At 44.1% G+C, this 25,998-nt stretch overlaps 1 protein-coding gene across 1 annotated transcript in view; it reads right to left on the bottom strand.

Annotated features, from left to right (window-relative positions):
• The window catches only part of PPP1R16B (protein phosphatase 1 regulatory subunit 16B), a 60,001-nt gene extending 34,642 nt beyond the window's left edge, over positions 1 to 25,359 (bottom strand). The window contains exons 1-2 of the mRNA XM_066586514.1: positions 25,241 to 25,359; positions 14,295 to 14,609 (exon numbers count right to left, since the gene is read on the bottom strand). Of these exons, the coding sequence (XP_066442611.1) occupies positions 14,295 to 14,550 (256 nt within the window). The 5' untranslated portion in view covers positions 14,551 to 14,609; positions 25,241 to 25,359. The remainder of the gene's footprint in view (positions 1 to 14,294; positions 14,610 to 25,240) is intronic.
• Positions 25,360 to 25,998: the final 639 nt, after the last annotated feature.

Raw genomic sequence — 25,998 nt, 5'->3', positions numbered from 1 at the left:
GTTGGAAGCTATGATGCCTGACTACTGCAGCCAATCAGAGGCTGACTTTTGTGGCCTCTGATTGGCTGCAGCCATCAGGTGGTAGCCGTTCCTAAACAAAAAACTGTGAGTTCTGCAGCACTGCAGGGTTGGATCGCCAGGGGGAGGGGTAAGAACCACCGCTACTTTTATTGTTTTCATTACACCTGGACAACCCTTTAAAGCAACAGTCCAGGCAGAGCTGCACAGTGTAGCATGTCTACAGCAGGAATTTAGGGAACGTTGCATGATTTAAGGATTCTCTTTTTAAAACCTTGAGTCACGTTCTGCCCCTTCAATCCCTGAACTAGGCATAACACAGTATAGAGTTTGCATTGGAATGTTCCTTGAATTGGTTTGGATTGGTATACATCAATTATAGCTGCTACTTAAAGAATACATGTGTGTGCTAATCATAGTATCAGTTAATTACACAAGTTCTCGGAAAGGCATATACAATCTATTAAGGTTGCTATCCAGCCAAAAATTACCCCCCCCCCCCCTCCTTTGGCTGAAGTCTAAACCTCCACAGGACTCCATCATCAGTGATCCATCTCTTCCAAGACCTGTAGGGATGACAGGAGGTGCTGACCATGCAGATAAGGCACTTGTCTGAGTATTGGCAATCAAGGCTGCCTAAATAATAGCATTTATTCTAGTTCCTTTATAGGGTCCAGCTGTCATTTTTTACAGGCACCCAACTACATACAAGTACATGAAGACTCTCGCCTGCTCTTTCCTACCCGCTTTCCTTCTCCCTATTGATTAATATAGCATTGTTATTCTGAGTAACCCTATATGCCTTTTCATGTTAGGACACAAAGGGAGGGCACTTCTAACACTTCTGTATGAACACTTTATGAGAGCTCACATGCCGCTCTGTTAGCTAGAAATGGAAACTCCTTTTCTTAGAGTTTTTCTAATTTCAATGGAGGCCACAACTTTTGAGAAACTGGTAAAAACATATATTGGGACATGTGACTCCTAAGTTCTTTGCCTGTGGCATCCAGGCTACTGGCAGCCTCAGATATTAAAGGGGTATTCTGAGCATTTACTACTATGATCTATCCTAGGATAGGTCATCAATATTTTATCGGCGGGGGACTTTTGCTCAGGATCCCTGCTGATCATCTGAACATCATCGGTTGACTTCAATGGGAGTGATGCTGCCTATTACACTTCCAGCTGCAGATTGGGGCTAGGTGAAGTTCATCTCTAGTAACAGAGATAACAAGATAGATAACAAGCAGTGGAGGAGGGTGATGACTCATGCTGCCCATAGAAGTCTATGGAAAGGAGAGGGAGGCAGATTCATACAACTGTGGCTGCTGGCACAAATCATGAGGGATTTACTGTCACACAGGTACTAGAATCATCTCTACATTGTTTAGTCCTGCTGTAAAAGATGTAGAGAAAAAACAGAGAAACAGTGCAATAGATTTTTCTGGAGATTCAGACGACCGTATATCGGCTCGGTTTTCACGCCGAGCCGATATATGGTGTCCTTGTCTGCAGGGGGAGAATGATGGAAGAGCCAGGAGCAGGAACTGAGCTCCCGCCCCTTCCCCACCCCTCACCACTATTTGCAATGGGAGGGGCGGGGGCGGAGCTAAGTGGCGTGATTTAGCTCCGCCCCCATCTCGCCCCCTCCTATTGTAGTGTTTCAATATCATCGATGGATTGAGAGTAGTGAATTACAGAAGCTGCTGCTAACGGAAGTTGTGCCAAACTATGGGTAGTTTGCATTATAGGAATTGAGTGTGAAAAAAAAAGGTACATGGCGCAAACATCCATGTATAGAATGCTCAAAAACTGGGTGAATTATCCTGCCTTCTCTTTTATTTATAAGTCCAAAATAAAGACACGTTTTGAAGTACAGGCCTCTTCCTAATTGCCTTCTGCTTCTCTTGGCCATGGTCACACAACTCAGCCCATTATCCCGCTACACTTTTGTTCCTCCCAGGTATTTATTGAGAAAAAGTCTTTATTTTGCTGGACTTATAAATAAAAGAGGAGGCAGGTGAATTCATCCTGTCTTTGAGCATTCTATACATGGATGTCTGTGTTGTCACAATTTTTTTTTATTTTTCTCACTCGGTCCTGTAGTACACTGTTCTCCATGATGCTGTTAATTATGTGTGTGATACAGACAGTTATGGAACAGAATCTGTAGTTTTCTCTGCACAGTCTATAGAACACAGCAAAGTAGCCAGGTTCCTCCAAGCAGCTCAAACAAAACTGAAAATCACCGATACAATCTGCTGAAGAGAAAACTGGTGATAACTGCAGGACACAAGTTATATAATAGCAATAAATAATGTTATTCCTCATGTACACACAAGAAAGCTTATTCTGAAAAGTCATCTGAAATGCGGGTGCACAGGAGGTCACATCCCAGGTCAGAAGAAGTGTATGCAAACAGTCAAACAATACTATGCAATAGACAACTAACAACCTGGTTCTACAAGTAGATGTATACAATAATACAATTTAAAAAAAACCTAACAGCTTAATGGCGGAAATGTACGTAAATAATCCAGAAATACTGTGCAATATATAGCTGGCAGGCAAATAGTGTCAGCATGTGTATTCATTCCTACAATACTATGCGGTAAATGACCTGGTTGTATAAGTGTGTGCACTCCTGCAATAAGTAACTAGTGGCTGCAATGTGCAAATGTTCAAATCTGCAATACTACACAATCAGAGGCGTAACTTGAAGCTTCTGGGCCCCAATGCAAAATCTGCAACAGGGCCCCCAACTATAATGCTTTATTCATAGCACTGAGCTCCCTATATGGAGAGGAGAGGTCTTATGGGCCCCCTAAGGCTCCTGGGCCCGGGTGCAACCGCATCCCCTGCATCCTCTATAGTTACGCCCCTGTACACAATAAATAACTAGCAACCAAGTTGCAGAGTGCAACAAGTAAGCTACAATGGGCAAACTATAAAGAAAGCAATATGTTCTAACTATAAAACAGACCAGAGTGCAGCACAAAGCAAGATTCCTACCCCTGAGTAAGGGCGGCTTCAGACGAGCGTATATACGCGGCTATTTACCTGCGGAAATACGCTGAGCCAGCAGAATCCAATGCATTCTTTCTGATGGCTGGCGTATTTACACAGGTAAATAGCTGCACATAGACGCTCGTTTGAAGGCAGCCTAAGGCTGGGTACACACTGGGTGGAATTGCCACGGAATTTCCGTGCGGCAATTCCACCTGCTGCTCCTAATCCAGGGATTAGCCAGCAAAGTGGACTAGATTTTGAAAAATCTCATCCACATGCTGCGACCAAGCCATGTGGAAACGGACATGCGGCATGGAAAACAAAGACGCAGCATGTCCCTTCTTTTTTCATTTCCGCAGCAGCCTCTCTATGAAGAGAGATGGCCGTTGGCGAAACCACTACAAAACCCACGGCTAAAGGCCGCAGGTTTTAAAGCTGCGCTTTTCCAGAGGAATTCTCACTTTTTTTGGTGCGGCCATTCCGCGAGAATTCCGATGGAATTCCGCCCCGTGTAACCCCAGCCTTAGGGCGGCTTTAGACAAGCTTGTACACAAATATGCCTCCCTCAGTGCAATGTATTTGCACAGTAGACAAGGTTGATTTTCACGTGTGTCTGCGCATGGAATTGTACTCTTCTGCGCACGCGGGGCCAGTTCATGCGCACAACACCTCCCACCCTTATCTACAAGGCTATTTAGCCTAATGAGGTCCAGAAGTGTTCTCTTGTTCACGGAATTTGTTTTGACTCGCATGATTCTCGCTTTTAATGCTACGCACGAGAAAAGATAGCCCTAACTTGCTCGCACGTAGTTATTCTACAACTAAGAAAAGATAGGGCAGGACCTATTTTTCAGGGAACGGGGATTCTTTTTATTGTAACCCGCTAGCAATGGCGCAAAAACCAAAAACCATCTTATATGCAATGGCGTCCGCATCACCGGCCGTGTCCAGCATATGCCAGATCCGGCACTTCTGGATTTCTCTTGTACACCCGAACAATGGACAATCATAATGCTAGTGTGAACCTGGCCTAAGCGGCAAAGGTTCTAAGGTTGTCTAAAGACCTCCTCTGTCATCAGCGGCTCAGCTTTTCTCTTCCCCATGCTTTACATCGCAGCTTTGCTTGCTTACATTGGCTGCTGTGTATAAAACAAACCCAACACAAGTTGAAAGAGAAGTCAGCGCACACGGAGATGATTTCCATCACAGGTAAAATGACTTTAAACTGCAAGCAACTTAACCACCAAATAAAAGTCAGTAAAGGAGGGTTGAGGGGATGGGGGGGTTGGAAATTTCAACTCTTAACATTTCTATTTACAATGAGAGCGAGTCTGAGAATTGCCTACCACGTGATCGCCAGTGAGAACAGGATACACAATTACCACATCCTGTAAGAAGCATAGCATGATACTGTGCATCAAATGAAAAAGAAGGCAGGAGCTAATAAAGGGATTGTCCTGGCAGAAAAAAGATATCAAAGAGGGTCAGAGTGGTGAAATACCATAAAAAGGCCATGCCCTGTTCGCCTGTTCACCCGCCGCAATTATTCCACCCGTGTCCAGTCTGCCACCGTTCTTCATTTCTGGCTGCAACAGCGATAAAATCCCAACAACGAGACATGTGGCCATCTGACTGCTGCACTAATCACTGCCCGGAGTGAACAGGAAGTGAAGACCAATGGGAACAGGACACTCTTTTAAGGGAGATTGCCCAGGACTACAATAAAGTGTCGGCTCTTTTTCCAGAAATGGTGCCACGTCTGTATATAGGCCCGACTGGTCTTGCAGATTTTCCCTTATGCAAGTGGATTGGGCCGAATGGCCATACCAAACACAGCCAATGGACACACATCCTATCTACCTTTTGGCATGGCGGACCCGTCTTAAAAGCATGGTGATCGTTCAGATAAGGATGGCCTCATGTTTTGACCTTAGAGGGGCTTAGCCCATCCCTAAGTGGTGAATAGGGAAGAATATATACCAGATGGAAATACTAACAGAGCTAGGCACAGGTGAATACAACCCCACACAACTGCACCTATACAGGTGCTCAACTGCTAGAGATCACTGCCAAACCTCAGACAGGACATGGTTCAGGTGTCTGACAACTCATAAGACAGTGGGGACAGACAAAGCATGGCTCAGGCATCCGACCACCATCGGATGAGGGGAACAAACAAGAGAGAACATAGGTGTTCGACAACCTAACAAGTGGGTATACAAAACTGGACATGGACCAAACATGAATAAGACTGGATCTAGACAAACAGGCAATGGTCCATACAGCATGCATGCACACAGATGAATAACTGGCGCCCATGTAAGGGCGGGACCAGAATAAATACATATCCCTTCTGGCTAATTTGCCAGAAAGGAAAAACACCTCCCTGTGAGCGAATCAGTCCATACACACCACAGGGGATATTGAAACAGGGAAAAGAAGAAAGGAACACTGAGGTATTTCAGACTGACGATATCTAAGGGACCTTCTGCAATGATAGAAAATACTGGCAGCTGGCACACTGGAACACTATCTTTTCTCAAGATGAGAAGTCCAGCTCCTCATCCAATATGGTTCCTATGTTTGCTGAAGAGGAACACATAGGGAAGTCCTACTGTAATACATGCTAGAGTTGAGGATAATGAAATAACCAGAAATTTGAGACTGAATGAAGAGCCAAGTGCAAGAGAATAAGACGACTCCAAGTCGATTCCATATGTCTGGAAGACGTCTTATTGATCCGTATTGAGCAACGCTGGAAGTCACTGTACAAAGTGTACATGCTCTAGATATGCAGGCTCTGCAGAACTCAGGATCACATAGAAGAATGCACAGGCATCAGTAGGACAATGGCGTTGGCCATAACCATTGGAAAAGGCTATACATACAAAAATAAAGTCATGGCATAGGAATAAATAAAAAATCTTAAGAATGATGCTGAAATGACAATTTAGGGTAATTACAAACATAAATTTGATCCTATTAGGGAGTATTTCAATAAAGATTCTATATACCTTATAGAAATACACCACTTTTTATAGTCTATGGTCAAAGATATTACTAAGGCTACCCTGCAATAGTGTTACACATCTCAATCCAACAAGTTGCTCTTGTGGGATGTTTGGCCCTTCAGTTGCAGCAAGATGAACGTATGTACAGCATCTAGCATATTTAAGTAAGAAGGTAGAACCCCTTGACTTCACCAGCATTAACTTCATCCATTACATTTGTGCATTGCTCCTCAGAGTGACTGTAGAATGCTGTTTCAAAAATTGACAGTTTTTCAGTTTTTTACAAGGCCAAATACCCTGAGGTTTCATAACCCGAATCTCAGAAAGCTCACACTGTATCTCAGCCATGTGTTCTCAAACAAAGATCTGGTACTCAACTCTCTCAAACCCGCCTGCTCCGGTTCTTAGCAAGTCTGCATAACATGCTTCACTAAGGTCTATTGGTACAGAAATCCTCATGCGTTCTTGTGCTTCTTTAACTCTTACTGACCCACCCAGTCACCTTTGTACCTTGTAATTGATGCCTTTATGTTTACTCCCCATCAATTTCTTATTAATTCAGAAATTAATGATTCAACCTTGCATAAATCTCACGATCAACACAAGTTATGTATACGTCAGCAGAGCTTAGTAATTATAATATCAGGTGTTATGTTATGAACCTTTATCCTGCTGCATCCCATTAAAGGGGTTGTCTCACGGCAGCAAGTGGGGTTACACACTTCTGTATGGCCATATTAATGCACTTTGTAATATACATCGTGCATTAAATATGAGCCATACAGAAGTTATACACTTACCTGCTCCGGTGCTGGCGTCCCCGTCTCCATGGTGCCGTCTAACGCTGTCTTCTCCTTCCATTTAGACGCGCTTGCGCTGTGCGGTCTTCTGTGTTCAATGGAGCCGCTCCAGCGTGCTCGCGCCGCCGAGGTCTTCTGCGCATGCGCAGAGCAGCTCTCCGGCGCGAGCACGCCGGAGCGGCTCCATTGAAAACAGCAGAAGACCGCACAGCGCAAGCGTGTCTAAATGGAAGGAGAAGACAGCGTTAGACGGCACCATGGAGACGGGGACGCCAGCACCGGAGCAGGTAAGTGTATAACTTCTGTATGGCTCATATTTAATGCACGATGTATATTGCAAAGTGCATTAATATGGCCATACAGAAGTGTATAACCCCACTTGCTGCCGCGAGACAACCCCTTTAACCATGACTTATATATGACTCTCATTATGGCACAAGATGGTAAAGAGTCCTCAACTTGAAGGACTCATTTAATTGAGTGTTCAGTCTTCTGGATTTGTGTGCCTTTATCATTAGGTGTCCATGATGTCAAGAAATAGTTTAATGTGGTTGAGCCCAATGGTTGATTGCACGGGTATCACCGCCCTAATTTGCCCCCGAGCAACTCTCATAGATTAGGAACCTCATTTGGTACTGGCAAGATGAGAAGGATGCTCATGGCAATCAATAGACATTCATCCCAGTTGACTTCTGAAGAAGTGGACAGTAGAAGGCCATATAGCTACTTGCAAAATGTATTGTTTGTCTGGAATTGAGCAGGTCATTAAAGGGGTTGTCCAAGATTCTTTAAGACTGGGTAGAGAGCAGATAAGGGTACAAAATAAAGAAAAAAAATCCCTACTCGCTTTTTTAGTGTTCCAGCTCTTCAGGACAGCCACTTTGTTTCCAACTGCTCCATTCTCAGCTGCTCCAATCCTGGAAGCTCCTTCAGCAGTCACGTGCCAATTATTATTCACCTGGCCACCGAAGCCAATCAGCTGACCAACAAGGCCAGTGATTGGCTGCAGCCATTACCTGAACAGTAAAAATGATATAATCGCTATAGAGTTTCTGGGACTGAAGCAGCTAGGAGTGGAGAGGTCTGTTGGAGCGCCGGGACACTTAAAAGGTGATTGCCATGTTTTAAATTTAATTTGTACTCTTATCTGGCCACATTAAAAAAATCTCGGAAACTGTTTTAATGACTTCCTCAATTCCAGACCTTAAGTCATTAATGTCAGCATTAAAGGTGTTGTCCACATCTGAACTATTGATGATCTATCATCAGGTCATCAGACCCCCTTGAATAGCTGTTCGCTGGGCCGCTGTCAGTGTGTACTGAGCCAGAAGCAGACAGCTCTATACACTTTGCAGTGGTCTGGGTTAGTGTTGCAGACACTTCTGGCTCTATACATATGGACAGCGGCCCTGCAAACAGTTGATCGTGGGTAGTGGTGCTCATCTTCATTGGCTGGGCCATAACATCGTTCTAGTTAGTCCAAACTGATTTTTAGTGAATATTGCAGGAACATTTAATTTCCCATAATGCCTGCTGCAGAGGTCAGTGTGCAGCCATTCAGCATCCAGGGTGCCTTGCTGATGGTTCACATCCTGCATATGGACAGCCGTTTCATTGGATGTCTGTATCACGTGACCTATTCATATATAACATAGGCACAGCGTAACCAGTGATCATTTTACAGTTCAGCACAAGACAGAGTATATAACGGAGGCGTGGCATAGTTTTTTCAGCCTGTCGCAACCTGTAGCAAAAGCACAGAGTAGTAGTGGCAGTCAAAGGCAGCACTTATCCATGATGGTCCAAGAGCATGCCAGCTCACGCGTGGATATACTTAAACATGGCGTTGGTCCCTTTGACTTCTGGGTGCTTAAGCTGGATGAGTGTCTGGAGCTTGTACAACATGCTTTAAAGGTGCATGCCTGCCCTGCTGCCAGTGTGTTATCAGAAAGGGTGTTCAGCACCACTGGGGGTGTGATAACTGATAGACGCATCTGCCTGTCCACAGACAATGTGGATCGCCTGATGTTTATAGAAATAAACCAGGTATGGCTTTCACCTGACTTCTGCACCCCCATAGCAGATTCCACTGATTAGTTAGCACACTGGCAATTTTATCTCACATATGATTGAGCATAAATTTATATCAAAGACCACACTGAGCCCTCAAGGTGCTGTAGCTGGTGGTGGTGGAACTGCTGCTACTCCCTCTTGCTTCCGCCATGTTTCCTCTTCCATCTTCCAATGTGCTACTATTGACCCCTACACTACTGTACACTATTTTGACCAATTTTTGGGAGGAGCACAGTGTTCTCCAGATGAGTGGCTGTATTCCCATGCAATTTAGATGCTTTGACTGCATGGACGACCTTCTGGAGGTCAAATTAGTGAACCCAATATGGACCGATTATTCCACTAATCGCTCAGCAGACCCCCACCGATCAACTATTGATGACCTACCCTGAGGATAGTTCAGACATGGACAACTTCTTTAAGGAGACTCTCTGAATCTGGACAAAGAAAGATAGTCAAGGTATTAGTGTATCTTGACGCCACCGGAAGCTATGGGTTTGACAGGAGAAACGCCCCTGTCACACCCCCAGCTCCCGAGTGGCTCAATAATACCGCTGCTGCCAGTGTACTGTGTCCCTCGCTACTCCCCACCTGCTTACCCCGAAGCTCCAGGCTGCTTTGTGTCCCTGCCGCTGCGCTGCCCTCGTTCTGCAGCAAAGCGGAAGACGGCGCCGGTGTCACCCTTACACCGCTGTGTCACTGCTTGGTGGAGTTCCAGTCACTAACTCCTCCACTGGGGCTCGCGGCGGGGCCGCAGCAGATGTTCTGCGCCGATTTCTCCCACTGCTGTGTGACTGCCCGATGGAGCTCAGCTCACTCACTCCTCTGCTGGGGCTTATGGCGATGCCGCTCCTCACGCTCCCCACCGATGCTGTGTGACTCCTGTGCTGGCCATTCTGCTGGTGACGCTCACCGCCGCTGTGTCCCGCTGCTCCTGTTGCGCCACTTCCATGGGCTCTGCTGTCAGTGGGTCCGCGGCTGTGGCTTCACCCCTCCATGCTCCGGCAGTGTCTTCTCCGCGGCCTTCAATTATTTGAGCAGTGGAACAGTGCAGGAGGCTGCAAAGGGAAGAATGGCCAGTGGCCAAGGGGGATTTCTGTGGAGCCTACAGCCAACATTATCGCCATGGCAGATGATGGCCACCCATTCTCTTGGGCAGCCAATCCTGGTAGGGGTGTTGGTTGGGGGGCATGTATCTTGACTCCACCCATTCTGCTGGTGGTGTCAAGCTACACTAATACCGATAATCAAACCATTTATCTGACTATGGCCAGCTTCACAAGGACGGATTCCAATTGTGAAATCCGTATTTGGAATCATATGGAGGACATTGTAAAACATGTAAATTTTCTTTTTTGTTTACACTCACGGATAAAAATTGCTTATTCCACAAGCAGAGGAAAAATCGCAGCATGCTTTATTTTTCTGTGAACTCCACGTGGACGGCCTCCATTGAAGTCGTTGCGGGAAATACAAACAATGGGAAAAAAACTGTACTGCACATGACCGACGGTGAGTCACCACGGTCATACACAATACAGAAACAACAGGTATGCAGGGTCATCGGCCGGGCTCACAGCCGGACTCCGCTGTGGGCCTCCCACATGCGGAATCCAGTCCGTCCATGTGAAGCCGGCCTACCTGATGTACACTGTGCATTAGTATGCATCATGAGTCTAGGAAACCAAACTTGCTTTGATTGACCGATGTTGCCTATGTGAGCAGCACTGGCCAGTTAAGAGCAGCATGTGGTGTCTTAGACTACCAATGCATGCTAATGCACAGTCTGCATCAAATAGAGAAGCAGTTCGGCAATCTTTGTTTGTCCAGGACCAGAGGGTTGCTTTAAGAATCATCTGGAGTTGAGTTTGAAATGGCCACCTACTGAAAATGATCTCTGGAGATATCTGCTGAGGTTTTTTTTTTGCCTTAAGTGACTTCAATATTACCTAATTGGCTGGTCTCTAGTGCCAAATTTGGGGGTGGCTCAAATTAATATTGAACTCCTTGACAAAAAAAATATTTCCTTTGCTTTTACGCATTGGCATCATATACACACATATCAGTAAATAAACTAAATAGGAACTAATCGATAATCAAGTCCAACATGAAGATGTCCGTCAGCACTACATGGAGCCTTTTACCAAGGTCAGGAGATACCTTCACGGCAGTCCAATGCAGGTTACCTACTACATTCGTCATTAAGTTAGAAACTGGCAACAAATTAACTAAAAGTTGACCAATGACGACCTAATGCGTATGGAGGTGTCCCCTTGGTGTTCCAACAGCAGATAGATGATGTTGGATTTCATCATGCTTGATGCTTACGCCCAACTGAAATAAACATGCGCGCCCGGCCGAGGGTTCAGCTGACAACCATGACATGTGGATTGTCACCTTAGCCTTTACTAATCTGATTAATTGGGTTAATGTTGTGTAAGATGCTGCACCCCATTGGAATATAGAACGGCATAAGATAATGTTTTTGCAGTGATATTATGTAACATGCTTTAGCTGTCAGGATTGGTAAATGCAGCTTTTTTTCATCCTTGGTGCTTATTACTAACAACTCTGAGTGCATCCGCCCACGATCCCACACATTGCAATCGTTTTAAAGCATCTGATTTCTATGACTAACAGAACTAATTTCTAAACACTTGTAATTCTCAATCCCACACAAATCAGCTGTTGCGGTAATAGTTGTGATCTGCTGTAGACTACAGAAGGTTAAAGCAACACTCCGAGCCAAACATCTTATCTGCTCTTATATATTGCAGATCTGCATAAAACTATTAGATTGGATTCTCACAGGGCGAAATCGCGCCGGGAATCTTGCGGTTTTGCCGCAGCGGAAAAAACGCGAGATTTCCACCAGGAAAGCGCAGCTTCAAAGCCCGCGGCACTTAGGTTTTGGAGCTGCTTGGCTGCATGCTTTTCCATTGCGGCCGCTGCTTCCATAGAGAGCAGTGCGACCGCAATGGAAAATAAATATACATGCTGCGGCTAGGGAATCCGCGCCACAGTGCCGGCTTTGCTGCAGCGGATTGGCCGTCCCGTGTGGATGAGATTTTTGACAAATCTCGTCCACATGGCTGGCTAATGCAAGGATTAGCGGCCACAGGCGGATTTGCCGCAGCGAAATTCCGCACGGAATTTCCGCGGCAAATCTACCCAGTGTGAACCCAGCCTTACTATCCCAACACAACCCTCTAAGTGACTGCACTATTCAGACGAATGTGAAAAATTCTGCACGCAAAATGCGTAGAATAGAACCCATTTATTTCAATGGGTTCATTCTTACTTCTTTTTTTTGCGCAGTCCCCTATGTTGTGCACACCAAAACCGTTCATGGAGGTCTATGGCAGGTGTGCAAATGCACACATATGTATGCATGGGTATGTGCAAAACACAGCACATACCTGCAAATACCGGCACCTCGTTGGGCTTAATGGCCATTTAAATGATTTCCCCGCCCATGTGAACTAGCGGTGCCTGCACAAATACCCACAGTATTGTGTGCCGACATGCGCGCAAAGTACACTCGTTCACTGCGCAAAAAAGTTGCACAGGAGCCATCGTATTTTGAAATGCGTTCGTCTGAAACAGCCCTAAAATGCAAGAAATGAACTGAAATTGCTAAAAGGGACACCAAAGCTGGGAGCCTAACAACCAATGGAGCGTCCAGAGTTCTGTCTGCACGCTGTTTTTAGCCTATCAGATGGAACGCCCGGACAAGAAGGCCAGACAGAGACCTGAATGCTAGAAGAATGAAGCCGAAGTATCTTACAAATTCCTTGATCCCGCGATAGACATAAATATACGCTCCTCAGAACAATGAAGGGAACAGTTAAGCATCACAGTCACTTAAACTTCAGCGACATCAGTCAGTCCGGTTAGGAAGAAGAAGTGATTGTGCATCTATTACACCTGCCCAGGTGCAAATAAAAGTGGCAATAGGCACATTGGAGAGATAACAGTAAGACACCCCCAATAAGAGGATGCAGACAATTCCTCTCTCATTATCCTTTCTGACTGATTCTTCTGTAGTTTTGCTAGTGTCCTTGTCATTACTGGTACATGAGGCGCTACCGGCAGCTCAATCAGGTAGTCCTGCTCCTCCAGGGTGGGATATCCATACACATCATCACAAGAAGGTTTTGTTGTGTCCCCCAGCATAGTTTCAAGAGCATGGAGCCAGGGTGGATTGGGAACTTGTAGCCCTAGAAAAAAAATCTAAAAGTGGCCCCATGCTTTAGATGGGTCTAAACTGGCAAATGGCAGGGCCAACGCAAGTAGGCAGGATCTGCAACATGTTAGCTGTAGCAACATTTGTGGTAGGTGGGGACAATACAAAAAAGCGTTGCTTTTACAGTAGGTGGGCCTAATGTACAACTAAACAAGGCATTGCCCTGGTAGACTGGACAAAAGCAATACAGCAGTAGGTGAACCAAACACGCAAGTAGGTAAGTCAGCATACCAATGGGTGGGGCACACGTCACTCACATCTGTACAGCCAAGGGCAACACAATGCTAATCACACCACTGTCTCTCTGGCAGAGGGTGCCCCCATGAATAATGTAAAGCACTGTCCATTCCTCTATAAAAAGGGGAGCAGTTAACGGACCTCTAAAAAAGCAGCCACCGGCCCACCTGGAATTTTCCCAGCAGAATACATTGCCAATTCGCCTGTGCATGGGTCAGATACTGAGCCGTTATACAAGAAGAGCTGGACAGGGCCATAGAAAGGCATCAACCCAGCATCAGGGCTGGTACCTACTCCACTGAACGAGGAAAAACATTATGAAAACTGCCAGAGCCCTACAAAATGACCTCCATCGGGCTACTGGTCTGCGTGATTCGGACTAAACTGTCAGAAACAGACTCCATGAGGGTGGCATGAGGGCACGACATTCTGTATTGGGACCTGTGCTAACAGCCCAGCACTCTACAGCTTAATTGGCATTCACCAAAGAACACCAAAATTGGCAGGTCCTCCACTAGTGCCCTATTCTCTTCCTAGATGAGAGCAGGTTCACACTGAGCACATGCCTTTCATTTATCGTGAACCAATGTGTAAGTTAAGTGTTGCCTTAATTTTTTTGAGCAAAGTGTACCCTAAATTTTTGAGCAGTGTACACCCCCAATCTATACCATCTATCAGAACTGTAGTCCATGAATATACATCTACAGCTATTTTGCAACATGGGATATTCTTAGTTGATTGTTTGTCATCGTTTTCTTACCATAGTGACACAGATCATTGGCACAAGAACAAATTGCTGGTCCAGATCAATCAGATCAATCAGTAACTGTCAACCATATAGACTTTCCTACACACAAGCCTCATAAATCCTCCTTGATTTTTTTTTCTATCTGTCCTTACCTTCTTCTGGGTCATTCCTCAGACAAGCCTCATGGAGCGTGATACGGGAGGGAAAAGACACTCTTTTGCTCCTGGTGGGGGTCTTCCTTCTAGCTTTGTGTTGACGCCGTCTCCGGTTCTCTTCTTCCCGCTCATTCTGGGCCCACCGCTTCAGTTGTTGCTCCCTTCGTTTCTTTGCCGCACGTAGTCTCTCTAAGGTGGATGCTTTCTCCAAGAGCTGAAGTTCTGTCAATAGATCCATTGGCTTTGTGGCCATATCTCATTGTCAGGATAGCAGAAGCTGCTCTCTTACAAGATGTGGATACAGTGACATATCTGTTAAATACAGAAGAGTATTCAGGACTTTGACATTGAGGCGTCTGCTCGTCTTCTGTCTAGTGAAAACACTCAAGTGCCCAAAGCCAAAACATTCTTAAAGACCAAACTGGGACATCATCACTTTCAAGTTTTATGTTATCAACATTTATCTGTTTGTCATTTTTATCTGCGCTCCAGAAGACGATCTCATATTATACAGACCTCTCTCCGCATACTGTCCTATTGTTACAGCAGTATGGACTTGCTTTACAGCATTTCATTGTACCTTGAATGATATGCCCTGAATGGGCACCTACCATCCACCCATCTCAAGGAGAAGGCTAAATAAATCACTAAGGCCTCATGTCCACTAGAAAAATACAATCCCCGCACAATCTGCAGCAGATTCAGCGCAGATTTGCTTTAAATGGTATTTTTTCTTGCATGCGGATATCCCCACCTATACGTAGCAATGTAGCCGACCCGCTCGGAATCTGCCTTAAAATGGAGCATGCTGCATTTTTTTTTTTCGCACGTGAAAAACGCAAATCGATTAAAATGCCATTTGCGGGTGTAAAATTCAATTTAAGTGACTGCAGATGGCCAATGATATTCCTATGGGCAAAATTTCACCCATGGAATCCTCATGCGGAATCCGCAATTCAGTTTTGCTAGTCGACATGAGGCCTAAAGGTACCTGTACACCTTCTATAGCTGTTGGCCGAAGACTCATTCGGCCAACAGCTATGTCTCCCAACTCCTCCATACATATGAACACTTGGTTCGGCCAAGTGCCCATGTGTTTTCCATGGGGACATTGGAGAATGCCACCGTTAGATAGCTCTGGCAGTGGCTTATCTCTAAAAAGAACAAAAGGACTAAGCATTGAAATTCAATGTGTCTGATCCTCCTTTCACCTGAACTCATCTGTTGCGGAGAGTCAGAAGGGCTTCTTACTCGTGATTGATGTCCAGGCCACCAAAATCGTCAGGTTTAGACATCTTTTCACTAGTGTGCATGCTGGCTTTAAGATCTAGACCGATCCATCAGTGTTGATGAAGCTGAACCGGTTTGCTACCTTTCGGGAATGGAAAGACCCACCAAACAGGCTAATGATGAGTGTACACAAGTCATAAACTGAGGACCTACTTAAAACATTGAGTAACTCACAACTTTTTGAATGATGAAAAAGGGACATTTATGATTTGCTGTATGAAGGATCCATCCTGTCACACATAGGTATACATTTTTGGATTTTTTTCATTCATCTGCAACCACAAAAGTGATTTTTCTCCATGACTCCAACAACACAACCCTGATTGTTGGGAGTTATTTTGCAAATAACTTCTCAAACCTAACCCTTGATAAAATGTGTATGTAGAGCAGGGCCTACAAGTCTACATATACACTTGTTCTATATAGCTCGGGGTCAAAACATCAGAATAACGACATGCAGTTGGCCCAATGTACCCCAGTAGGACATGATGTGCCATTCAATAGTACTGATAGAATACAATACAGAAACATGACCTAATTTGTAGCAAGGGGTTTAATCTCTGATCATTCAGCTGTGTGACACATCCTGTATGGTAATAGAAACAGACGCATCAATTGAAACCAGAGCAGGAAAGACAGATACAGACTGGACCACGCTGTGACTTCCTGCAGTGACAAAGTGACACACAGATCAACGCAGAACATGAGCCATTAGAAGACAATGGAAAATGCACAGAATATGTAATATCATGATACGAAGAACAGACCAGCAGTGGGCTTGATTCCACCACTTAGGACATACTGTTCCTTCAATTATAGTAAAAGGATTCCTTTTCTTGCCTGCAATTTACTACCTACAAATCCAGGTGTCTCGAAGAGCTGCCAAGGTCTTCCCAGTTTAAGTACACATCTTAAGGGAGGAATCCATAGAAAGAAAATTAACATCCTACTCCCAGCGATAAAGAACAAAAAGCAATCGTAGAAGAAGCTATTTATCAAGTGTCAGTGGCAATAAAATGGTCGATATTAGTTCCTTCGTGAATAAAGATGGATATGGGATGTTTATTGGTCTGAAAGCAAAGCCTTCTCTTCTGGGTATTCTGGTGACGGTTCTGTAACCTGCATAATGAAAAAATACTGATGACTGCTACAAAATCCGACTTCTTCCCATAGCTTATCCCTATCGTCTTGTCATAGAGGTACAGATAACATTGTTGATGTGATCAATACTGAGTATTTGTATAGATAAAATGGATATCTACACCAATTAAAGAATTCTTCCCAACTGATTGGAGACCAGTTGGCCAAAAATGTTTGCCTAAAATTTATTCTCCATGATATATAGTTATTCTTTAAATGATTGCGTATCCAGAAGATTATAAGCAGCCAATGCAAGCTATTACTGAAGGGACTATAGACAGAAAAATCATATATGTGCCCATATACATTCATCTTTTTATTTCGAACATTTGGGTAAAATAGGTATTCAAGTAGATTTCCATCAATTTACTTTCACGCTACATTTTGGAGACCCGTTCTCCCTTGTATCAATTGTCCTTAAAAGGAGAAAGTGGCTATTCCAAGCATTTCCTTAGGAAAGGTTTGCCTTCTTCTTTGTAGTTGAATCCCCATTTTGATTGGGCAAGTCTTACAAGGCAGTATTGGATGGTTGGTTGGACCAGGTTAAAAGCTCTATGCCAAGGGTATTCATACCATAGTGGCAGCTTAAACAATTGCTATGGGGTCCTTGTACAGACAGGGTCTTTCCGTAGTTGGTCCTATCTTCTGCTTTTGGATCCTTTGCAAGACTCCCATGTACTGAGAAACTACATTGTTAAGAGGGAATTGGCTTGAGGGCCATGCAACGAGAGTGGAGGTGGGAACATCAGTGTCCTATGAGGGTCTGAGAGTGTTTAGCTTGCAAAAAAGAAGGCTGAGAGGAGACTTAATAGCTGTCTACAGCTATCTGAAGGGCTGTCACAGTGCAGAGGGATCAGCCCTATTCTCATCTGCACAAGGAAAGACTAGAAGCAATGGGATGAAACTGAAAGGGAGGAGACACAAATTAGATATTAGACAGTGAGGGTGATCAATGAGTGGAACAGGTTACCACGGGAGGTGGTGAGTTCTCCTTCAATGGAAGTCTTCAAACAAAGGCTGGACAAATATCTGTCTGGGATGATTTAGTGAATCCTGCACTGAGCAGGGGGTTGGACCCGATGACCCTGGACGTCCCTTCCAACTCTACCATTCTATGATTCCTTGTATTGAAAAACTGGGCAACTCAACTGGTTAAGGACTGGCGGGAGTCCAAGTCTTAAAGCCCGTGCTATAGTTGGTCATTATGGTGCTTGTTTTAGCTGGCTGTTCGAGCGATCATGTCCCCTATTGAGATAGGTAGCACTCAATAAACACTGTGCATGGTGCTGGTGGTCACATGATTTATCATTTTATCACCAAGATGCCGGTAGCTGGAAGACCCAGGATAGCCCTGAGGCCTTATTCACACAGGCGTTTTTACGTGGCTAATTTATGTATTCCTTTTGACGTGGCGTTTTTAGCTGCGTAAAAACATCGCTCTGTGAATAATAGGACACTGGCGACCAATTGTACATGCAGCTGGAAAAGATAGGTCTATCTTTCGGCTGATATACGCTGGTGGCTCCCATAGACTTCTATAGGAGCTGCAAAAAAAAGGGAGGGGGAGGGAGTTTAGCAGCGTCCCAAAAACTACGAAAAGATTACAGCTGCCATTATTTAACTATTAAAAGTAATTCCGAGGATTTATGCCGACCAAGGGTTTTCTGCGTTTCGGTGTATATACGCCGAAGCCGCTTGTGTGAATGGATAAGCAAACACAAATTTTGGCCATGATTTGATCACGGCTATTCTTCATTCACGCAATTTTCAGCCACGATGCGGCCAGCATGAAAGCGCTTCGCTCGTGTGAATGGGGCCTAACAGTGACATTAGTAAGTATAACAGAGCTGATTCCCCTTGTAACTCGGGTTGCCCCGCAGACCTGCTATAGTGGAAAAGAAGAAAAAAAAAATTAAGCTCCCCAATGGCCTTCTCTGACCTTCAAAGGGGCACAGCATTAAAAAAAAAGTAAAAAACAAACACCCTCCCCTCTAATCGCTGAGACCCAATTACTCTATATTGGATATGTAATACCTCAAAATGTACATTGGACAATGATGAACGCTAATTAAAAGTCTATTTGAGAGTAACACTATATCATTAGCTAAAATGTAAAAAAGTTATTTTTTTTAGTACTTTTTCAAACAATAAGCCTAAAAATTCTAAAAAAAACTAATTACGGGAATAAAAGTGATAAGAAATGACTCCTACATTAGCTAACACATAAATACTGCAAAAATCACATCTTTAGTCCAACGAATGAAATACTGATATACATTTACCCTTTTGTGACACATAGACGACTATTTATGTCCACAGCACATGCTGTGTACGTGGCGAGTTCAGAAACTGACCCACTTCACACACCGCAGGTATCAGCTGTCTTTGACAGCCAGCACCTGCCTGCAACATCTGTGATCAGACAGATCTGCTAATGCTTTAAATACCCCTGCATTATACTGTATAAGTAATCAAACGATCATAGGTTCAAATCCCCTATAGGGACTAGTAATAAAAGTAAAGATCAGTAAGATAAAATAAAGTATTTTTAATCTAAAAGCAAAAAATATTAAAAGTTAAAAAACCTTTTTCCCAGTCACCGCATCTTAAAAAAAAATCTAAAGTTTGATATCCCTACATCCGTAAAGGTTCAATTTTTTTAAATATCACATTGGTAATTCTGCATGATCAACTCAGAAAAAAATATGCCATGATAGAATTGCACTTTTTTTGGTCACTCTGTTTCCTAGTAAAAATTGTCTAAAAAACTATCAAAAAGTCGTACGTTTCCAAAAATGGTTCTGATTCAAACTTACAGGTCCCCCTAGAAAAAAATGAGCCTCATTTAAAAAATTTTTCTACAGCGTGTGGATGAAATGAGTTGAAATGCATCTCAATGGGAAAGTGCGCACATAGGGGCAGCTGAAAAGAGCCACGAGGTGTGTGCATGACAAATTCATGGGGACGCAGAGCTGGAACGGGGTGTCCTCTGTTGCATCACCGTTGAGCCCTATCACGTAGTTCATGGAGATCAAAGATGATGACAAGATCCCATCAAAGAGGTTGCATGGGAGTTAGAGCTCCTGCAGATGGACGTATACACAATTGCACACGCTCCAGCGCAATATATTTGTGCTGTAAATTAGGTACATTTGCTTGCGTATTTACTGTACTTTTTGCGCACGCAGGGCATGTTCACATGGATGCAGGACCCCCCTGCAGTCATCTAAAAGGCTATTTAGCCAAATAATGAGGTCCAAATGTGTTGGGTTTTTTTCACTGAATTGCGCAGTGTATTGCGTATTTGTGCACCTCCCATAGACTTCTATGGGAGGTGCACAAATGCACACAAAAATAGAGCATGCCTTGTTCTTTCTCTAGGCGCAAAATGCGCACAAAAAAAAAGAGAATTGAGAACAAACCCCTTTGAGATTAATGGGGTCTATTTAGAGATGAGCGAGCACGCTCGTTTAAGGCTGATACTCGATCGGGCATCGGTCTTTTCTGCTTACTCGTCCGAGCACCATGCTGGATGGCGGCGGGTGGGAGCGGGGGCAGGGGGAGAGTGAGAGAAATCTCTCTCTCCCCCCCGCCGCATGGTGCTCAGAACAGTAAGCAGTTACTTGAAAAGACCGATGCTCTCTCGAGCATCAGCCTTAAACGAGCGTGCTCGCTCATCTCTAGTTCTATTCTCTGCGTATTACACATGCAAATACATGTGCAAATACGTTCGTCTGAAGTAGCCCTTGAAGTCAACCTGTCGTGTTCCCACAGCAGCATTACCTAAGTTATGGTGTTGGTATGGGACATGACATGGAGCCGATGCATGTACTTTTTATACTCACACACTCCCGCAATCCAGTACTGTCCCTCTCTGAAGTTGGTGCACGGCACGAAAAATGTCTATGGGAGAGCGTGTGCACAGGATCCTGAAAACGGGCAGATTTTCGTGCCGGGTTTAGACTTCAGTGGGGGATATTACAGGAGCAGGTGAGTATAAAAAATACCTCACCCGCCTCCCTGTCACGTCCCCTAACACCACCATAACTTAATTTAGGTGATAAAATAAAAAAACTAAACATTACTCACTTGTTAAATCCCTCACCCCACAGCGCCGACACCCCAGTGCTCCCCACCAGCAATCATGGCCTAAGCGGTCATGCTTGCATGTATGACACAAGACTGCTGGGGCTACTGATTGGCTGCAGCGGTCTCGTGGTTGTATTGCATATGTAGGACACATCATTGCTGCAGCAAAGTAAACAAAGACTGATGGGGACCACCGGGGTGCTAGAGCGGTGGGGGACTTAACAGGGGAGGTCATCTTTCAGGTATACCTGGAGAAAACAAGTATTTTCTAGGCAGAGTTTAACCAAAGTCATTAATAAATGAAATGCATGTGTCGATTCTGATGTCTCTTTTAGGGCTTATTCACACGAGCGCAGATATGGCGCATTTTTACGCCCGACCGTATATGCGCCACCATTAAAGGCATTGGTTTCCAATGTATTCGTTCACACGGGCGTAAAAGCGTCAAAAATAGAACATACATGACCGAAATACGCGCCGACTCATATACGATGGCCAAAAAGATAATTCTAAAAGTAAGAACAGGTGAGAATACACTGAATAGCTCTGGCCGTGTTCGCCGGAAAACGTCCAGATTTGCGAACGTAAATACGCCTACGCCCGTGTGAATAAGCCCTTAGATTCAATTTTAGTCATAAAAGGAAAAGCAGGAAAAAAAAGTAAAATAGAAAATAAATAAAGTGGTTAATTATGAGATGCACTAGATGAACTACGGATGCTGGGAAACAATGTCCTTCAGTAGTTGAATGCAGCACTCATTGCACCCACTTAATAAGACTGCACATCAGGTGAAGCTGCAAGCTGCTTCCACCTACTCAACATTCCTTCATGTGGGTGGTGTGTGGGGGAGTACCAGCCATGTCCTTGTTTTCGTACAATCTGTAGCTCTATCTTTTCCATTGTTGCCGGTACACTAAGAGCAGGGAAAGAAATGATAACTCTTTCACATCTTACCTCCCACCTGACTGAATGTTGGGGAAAGCAGAGAGAAACCCATTATCCGCTGTTTTATGGTATTTAATTAGTGCAAGAGCACAATTGGGATGGGGGGGGGGGGAGACATGTGTCCAGGTACTAAGTCTCAGGAGGGGCTCCAACAGACCAATCTGATTTGTGTATTGTATTGAAATATAGGGTTAGGGTAGTAAATTACGTCTGTGTCCCAAATGAGGGAAAACCTACCCATCTACAGGTATTTGGAGTTGAAGAACTTGTATGGTGAGCCCTTAAATGACCACGAGTGAGTAAAAGAAAACCAGATAGATCAGATCAAGTATCGTGGACTACCTTGGACAAACTGAAAACTAGCCTACTTCAAGGACTAGCTTACTTTGACATTGTATGAGAAGAACCCATTCATTAGAAGTGACAGTTATGTACATGAAGTTATGAAGACACCATTGAAAAGACCTAAACGGAAGAGGAAATTCTAGAGAAACACACTTCATATGGGGACCAGGAGTCAATGAGTCAAGGAAATGATGAAATCTCATTTATCTTACTCATTTCTAGTTCTGACTGGTAAACAGCTGTGGAGAAGTGTTCCTATGACAAATGTTCACCATCCAGCTTACCCACACAGTGTGTATTCTCATAAAGCTATGATCACACTGATGCTGGAGGTTGTGTCATCAATTTTCTGACATTTGATGACAAGAATACTGCAAGAAGCAGTGCTCTTCTTGCCACATGGACACCTCAATGGAACCCCAGTGGATGGCATTGTAAGTCAACTGGGTTTGGTGTCATTGGTGTTCGTCGTATGATGGATCTCGCAGAGCATCATGGCTTCAGTTATGAACAGAAGGTAGAACACAGATGGGACCAGAGTATTACCTAACTCTTTACTTTTTAATTTTGTTTATTAAAGACAATGAGTATTTTAATCTTAATATATCTTTTGCGGCGCACCAGCTGCAATGACAAAGTGGAACTGAGATGATGTCACGACATCAGCCCAAACCTATGTGACCCTAAGCTGCCCATAGACTGCTTTTTTCTGTATGGAAGGCTAACATGACATTTGTGCTGCCTTCTTTCTGTCATTACAGAGGGCCCTGGGGTGTTGTCTGTCAGAAATCCCTTAGTGGGCTCAGTATATAATATGCCCCACTGCACAACCATGCCACAACATCTCCTGTGTTGTACGGACTGATTGGCGGACAGGGAGGTGTTTTCCCTGGTTGACCAATCAGCCATAATCGAAGTGTATGTATTCCAGGCCCGCCTCTACATGGGCGCCGGTTATTGTCCTGCTTGAGGTGAGGCAGCGGACTCCTGTCTGCTAAGTACTTGTGGATATTCTGTGTGGAGCTTATTCACATCTACCTTATACTTTGCCCTTTCTATCTGCATTTTACATCTTTCCTATTCTCCATCTAGGGACAGCCCAGGCCCCCTAGGTTCCTGATGTTATATTTTACATCTAACATCAATAGTTTCTCATCTTTTTGGCATGGAGGAATACAGGACAAAAATATTTTCCTCATGGGCAACTCTTACCACTGCCCCATTGCTACTGTAAAGCTGATATTCCTTGGGAAAAAATTTCTGGGGAGTCCTAACCAGGTACTATGGACTTGGGAAAGACTATCTTAGAGCCTGTTCACATTATATTTCAGGCTTGGTCCAGAAAATGTATCTTGATTTATGTCTGAAAACTCAAAAACGGGATTGGAACTGAATCCCTGGATGGAAACTATGCCTGCTAATGTAGAAAGCTGCTGAAACAGAGACCAATGGATCATTTTGGCTGGTTTCTGTTTGCTTCCAACATTCTGTGCCAGAAAGAATAGCCTGGTGAATCTCCATTTCAACAGGTCTTTGTGTATTCTGTGCCTAAAATAAATGGTCAATTGCCAAAAGTTGAGACCCAATGGCAATGCAAAGATAGCTTCCATCAAGGGGTTCTGTCCTGATCCCATTTTCAGAATTTCAGAAGTAAGCCAGGACAAAACCCCTAGATGGAACCTGAATTGTGATGTGGACTGACCCGTAAAGTACTCAGAAGCACCTATGGACCACCGGAATAGTCGTTCTGTGACTGGAGGTGGAGCAGCCAGGATCGTTACCTCCACTCGCCTCCATTCACAGTAAGCAGGACTCGCTCAAACATTAAGTAGTGGCTCCTGTTTACACGGCCCGATAGTCACTTAGTTTTTAGTTCTGCTGACTCTGACAGGTGAGCAATTTCTCACTTAGTGCCCTGTTGATAGCCGCATGTACATGGGACAATTAGAGCCCAAATTCCTTGTTTCTAGAGAAAGATGGGCCAATAATCACCCAGTGTAAAGGTACCTTTAGTCTTCTGTAAAACAAAGACTTTCCAGGAAGTACTTCCTTCTAACTTTCTCAAATGTCCACGGCCAGTCCAATGTTCTCAAAGCTTCTTGCTAGTATTTATTTGTGGTAATGAACTTTGAATACTTCCTTGAACTTTGTATTTCTTCAATTTGGATTTTACAATTCAGAACTTCTTTTCTGAACATTTATATTTATAGAAACAGAACATTTAAAATGCAAAGTCTACATTTTACGACCAGAAGAGTAGAACATGAATGTTACATCAGATGGACGAGCACCTGGGTGCAGTTATGCACCTGCTTAACAGCTGCGTCCCTCGATTTTTATAAAGTGCTTATAGCTATGAAAATAGGTAAAAGATAAGTAAGGATTACCCAAATAAAGTCCAGGCTGGGTTCCCCAACCGATGGCCCAATGACACAGAATTTTGGGGGAAAACAGACCCAAAAATAGGAAGCCTCGTACAGCAGATCTCCTATCTTCAACCTTGGTTCCCAAGAAAACCAAGTACCAACTGAAAGGTAACCTGGCCTTAGCCATCGTATGTGATAAGGAAATGTGATTGAAAGCCCCCTTGGGTTTAGGCATTACTGTGAACACATTCTGTATACTGAGCTCCTGAATGGGTAATAAATCTATGGACAATCAATGTATAACAGAGCCAATTTCACCCTACAGCAATTTGACCATGTATTATAAATGCAGCAAATGTTGACTATTAAGATATATATATATAAAGTTATATTGGATGACCACTACACGTGTTCACTCACACATGATATGCAGACCGATAGAATGATGTACAGCTATTACATATCCATTGATGATAAGGCACCTGCAGCAAAGTAATGGGAGCTATGTGTTCCTATATATATGAACACATGTGTGATTCCTAATATTCCACTCTAATAAGGCATAACATATACTAGGATTATGATATTTGCTTTGATTTACATATTCATTGTGCGATATATTAAAAAAAATACAAGATCACTCTATTAAATCTAGTAGATAGAGTATAATATATATACATTTAGGCTATGCAGATATAATATACAAAGACTCACTGGTACAGATCATCTTCACATACTGTTAAGCAGCACATTCATATCCATACATACCTGTATCAGCAGTCAGGGAGCAGCAGTTAAGGCTCTGGAAACATTAAGCACGGCTGACGGCACTTGGGGACCAATGCAAATAGGAATTGAGATCCAAGTGACGGCACAGAGGGATTAATGCAGACAGCACTGCACAGAGCAGTATAGGCACAGTGCTACTAGCTCTGCAGGGTAAAGAGAGGAGGCGTCTGCTGCAGCCTCACAACCCAGAGAGAAGGAGGGGGAGAGTGCAGAGACTTCTCATTATGCAACTCCACCTACAGCCCAACCTAGTGCTACTCCATCCACCAGCTGCATGTCTTCTGCCGTGCATCGCGCCATGCGTAGATTTAGATTAGCATTTCGCTTTACATTATTTCACGCCATATCTCTTCAATAGATCTCATTCATTTCTGGATTTGTTTCATGTTTGTTACATTCAGTCTGGATCAGTTTCTTTAGCTGACCAGTGTTGCATCATGGGGTCATCAAGATCAGCCTTTTGCTGGTGTTGTGGTGCGCCGGACGCAATCAGGATGACATCACAACTTCTGCCCCGGACATGACTTCACCTTTGGCACATGCACTCTGTCATTTGGAGTTGAGCTCCGATGAGTCCTTTCTGCCTGTCACTGCAGAAGGTTGATGAGGTGTCATGTGTCAGAAATCCCTCAGTTGGATCAGTTTATAAGGTGCCCTTCTTCACAATCCTGCTACAACATCTCATGTGGTGTGCGGACTGATTGGACGACAGGGAGGTGTGTCTCCTAGCCAGTCAA

The sequence above is a fragment of the Eleutherodactylus coqui genome, chromosome 13 (genome assembly GCF_035609145.1).
Source record: "Eleutherodactylus coqui strain aEleCoq1 chromosome 13, aEleCoq1.hap1, whole genome shotgun sequence".
Taxonomy (NCBI): domain Eukaryota; kingdom Metazoa; phylum Chordata; class Amphibia; order Anura; family Eleutherodactylidae; genus Eleutherodactylus; species Eleutherodactylus coqui.
Note: the sequence above shows the minus strand (reverse complement) of the source record. Positions and strands in the feature narration are given on the sequence as shown.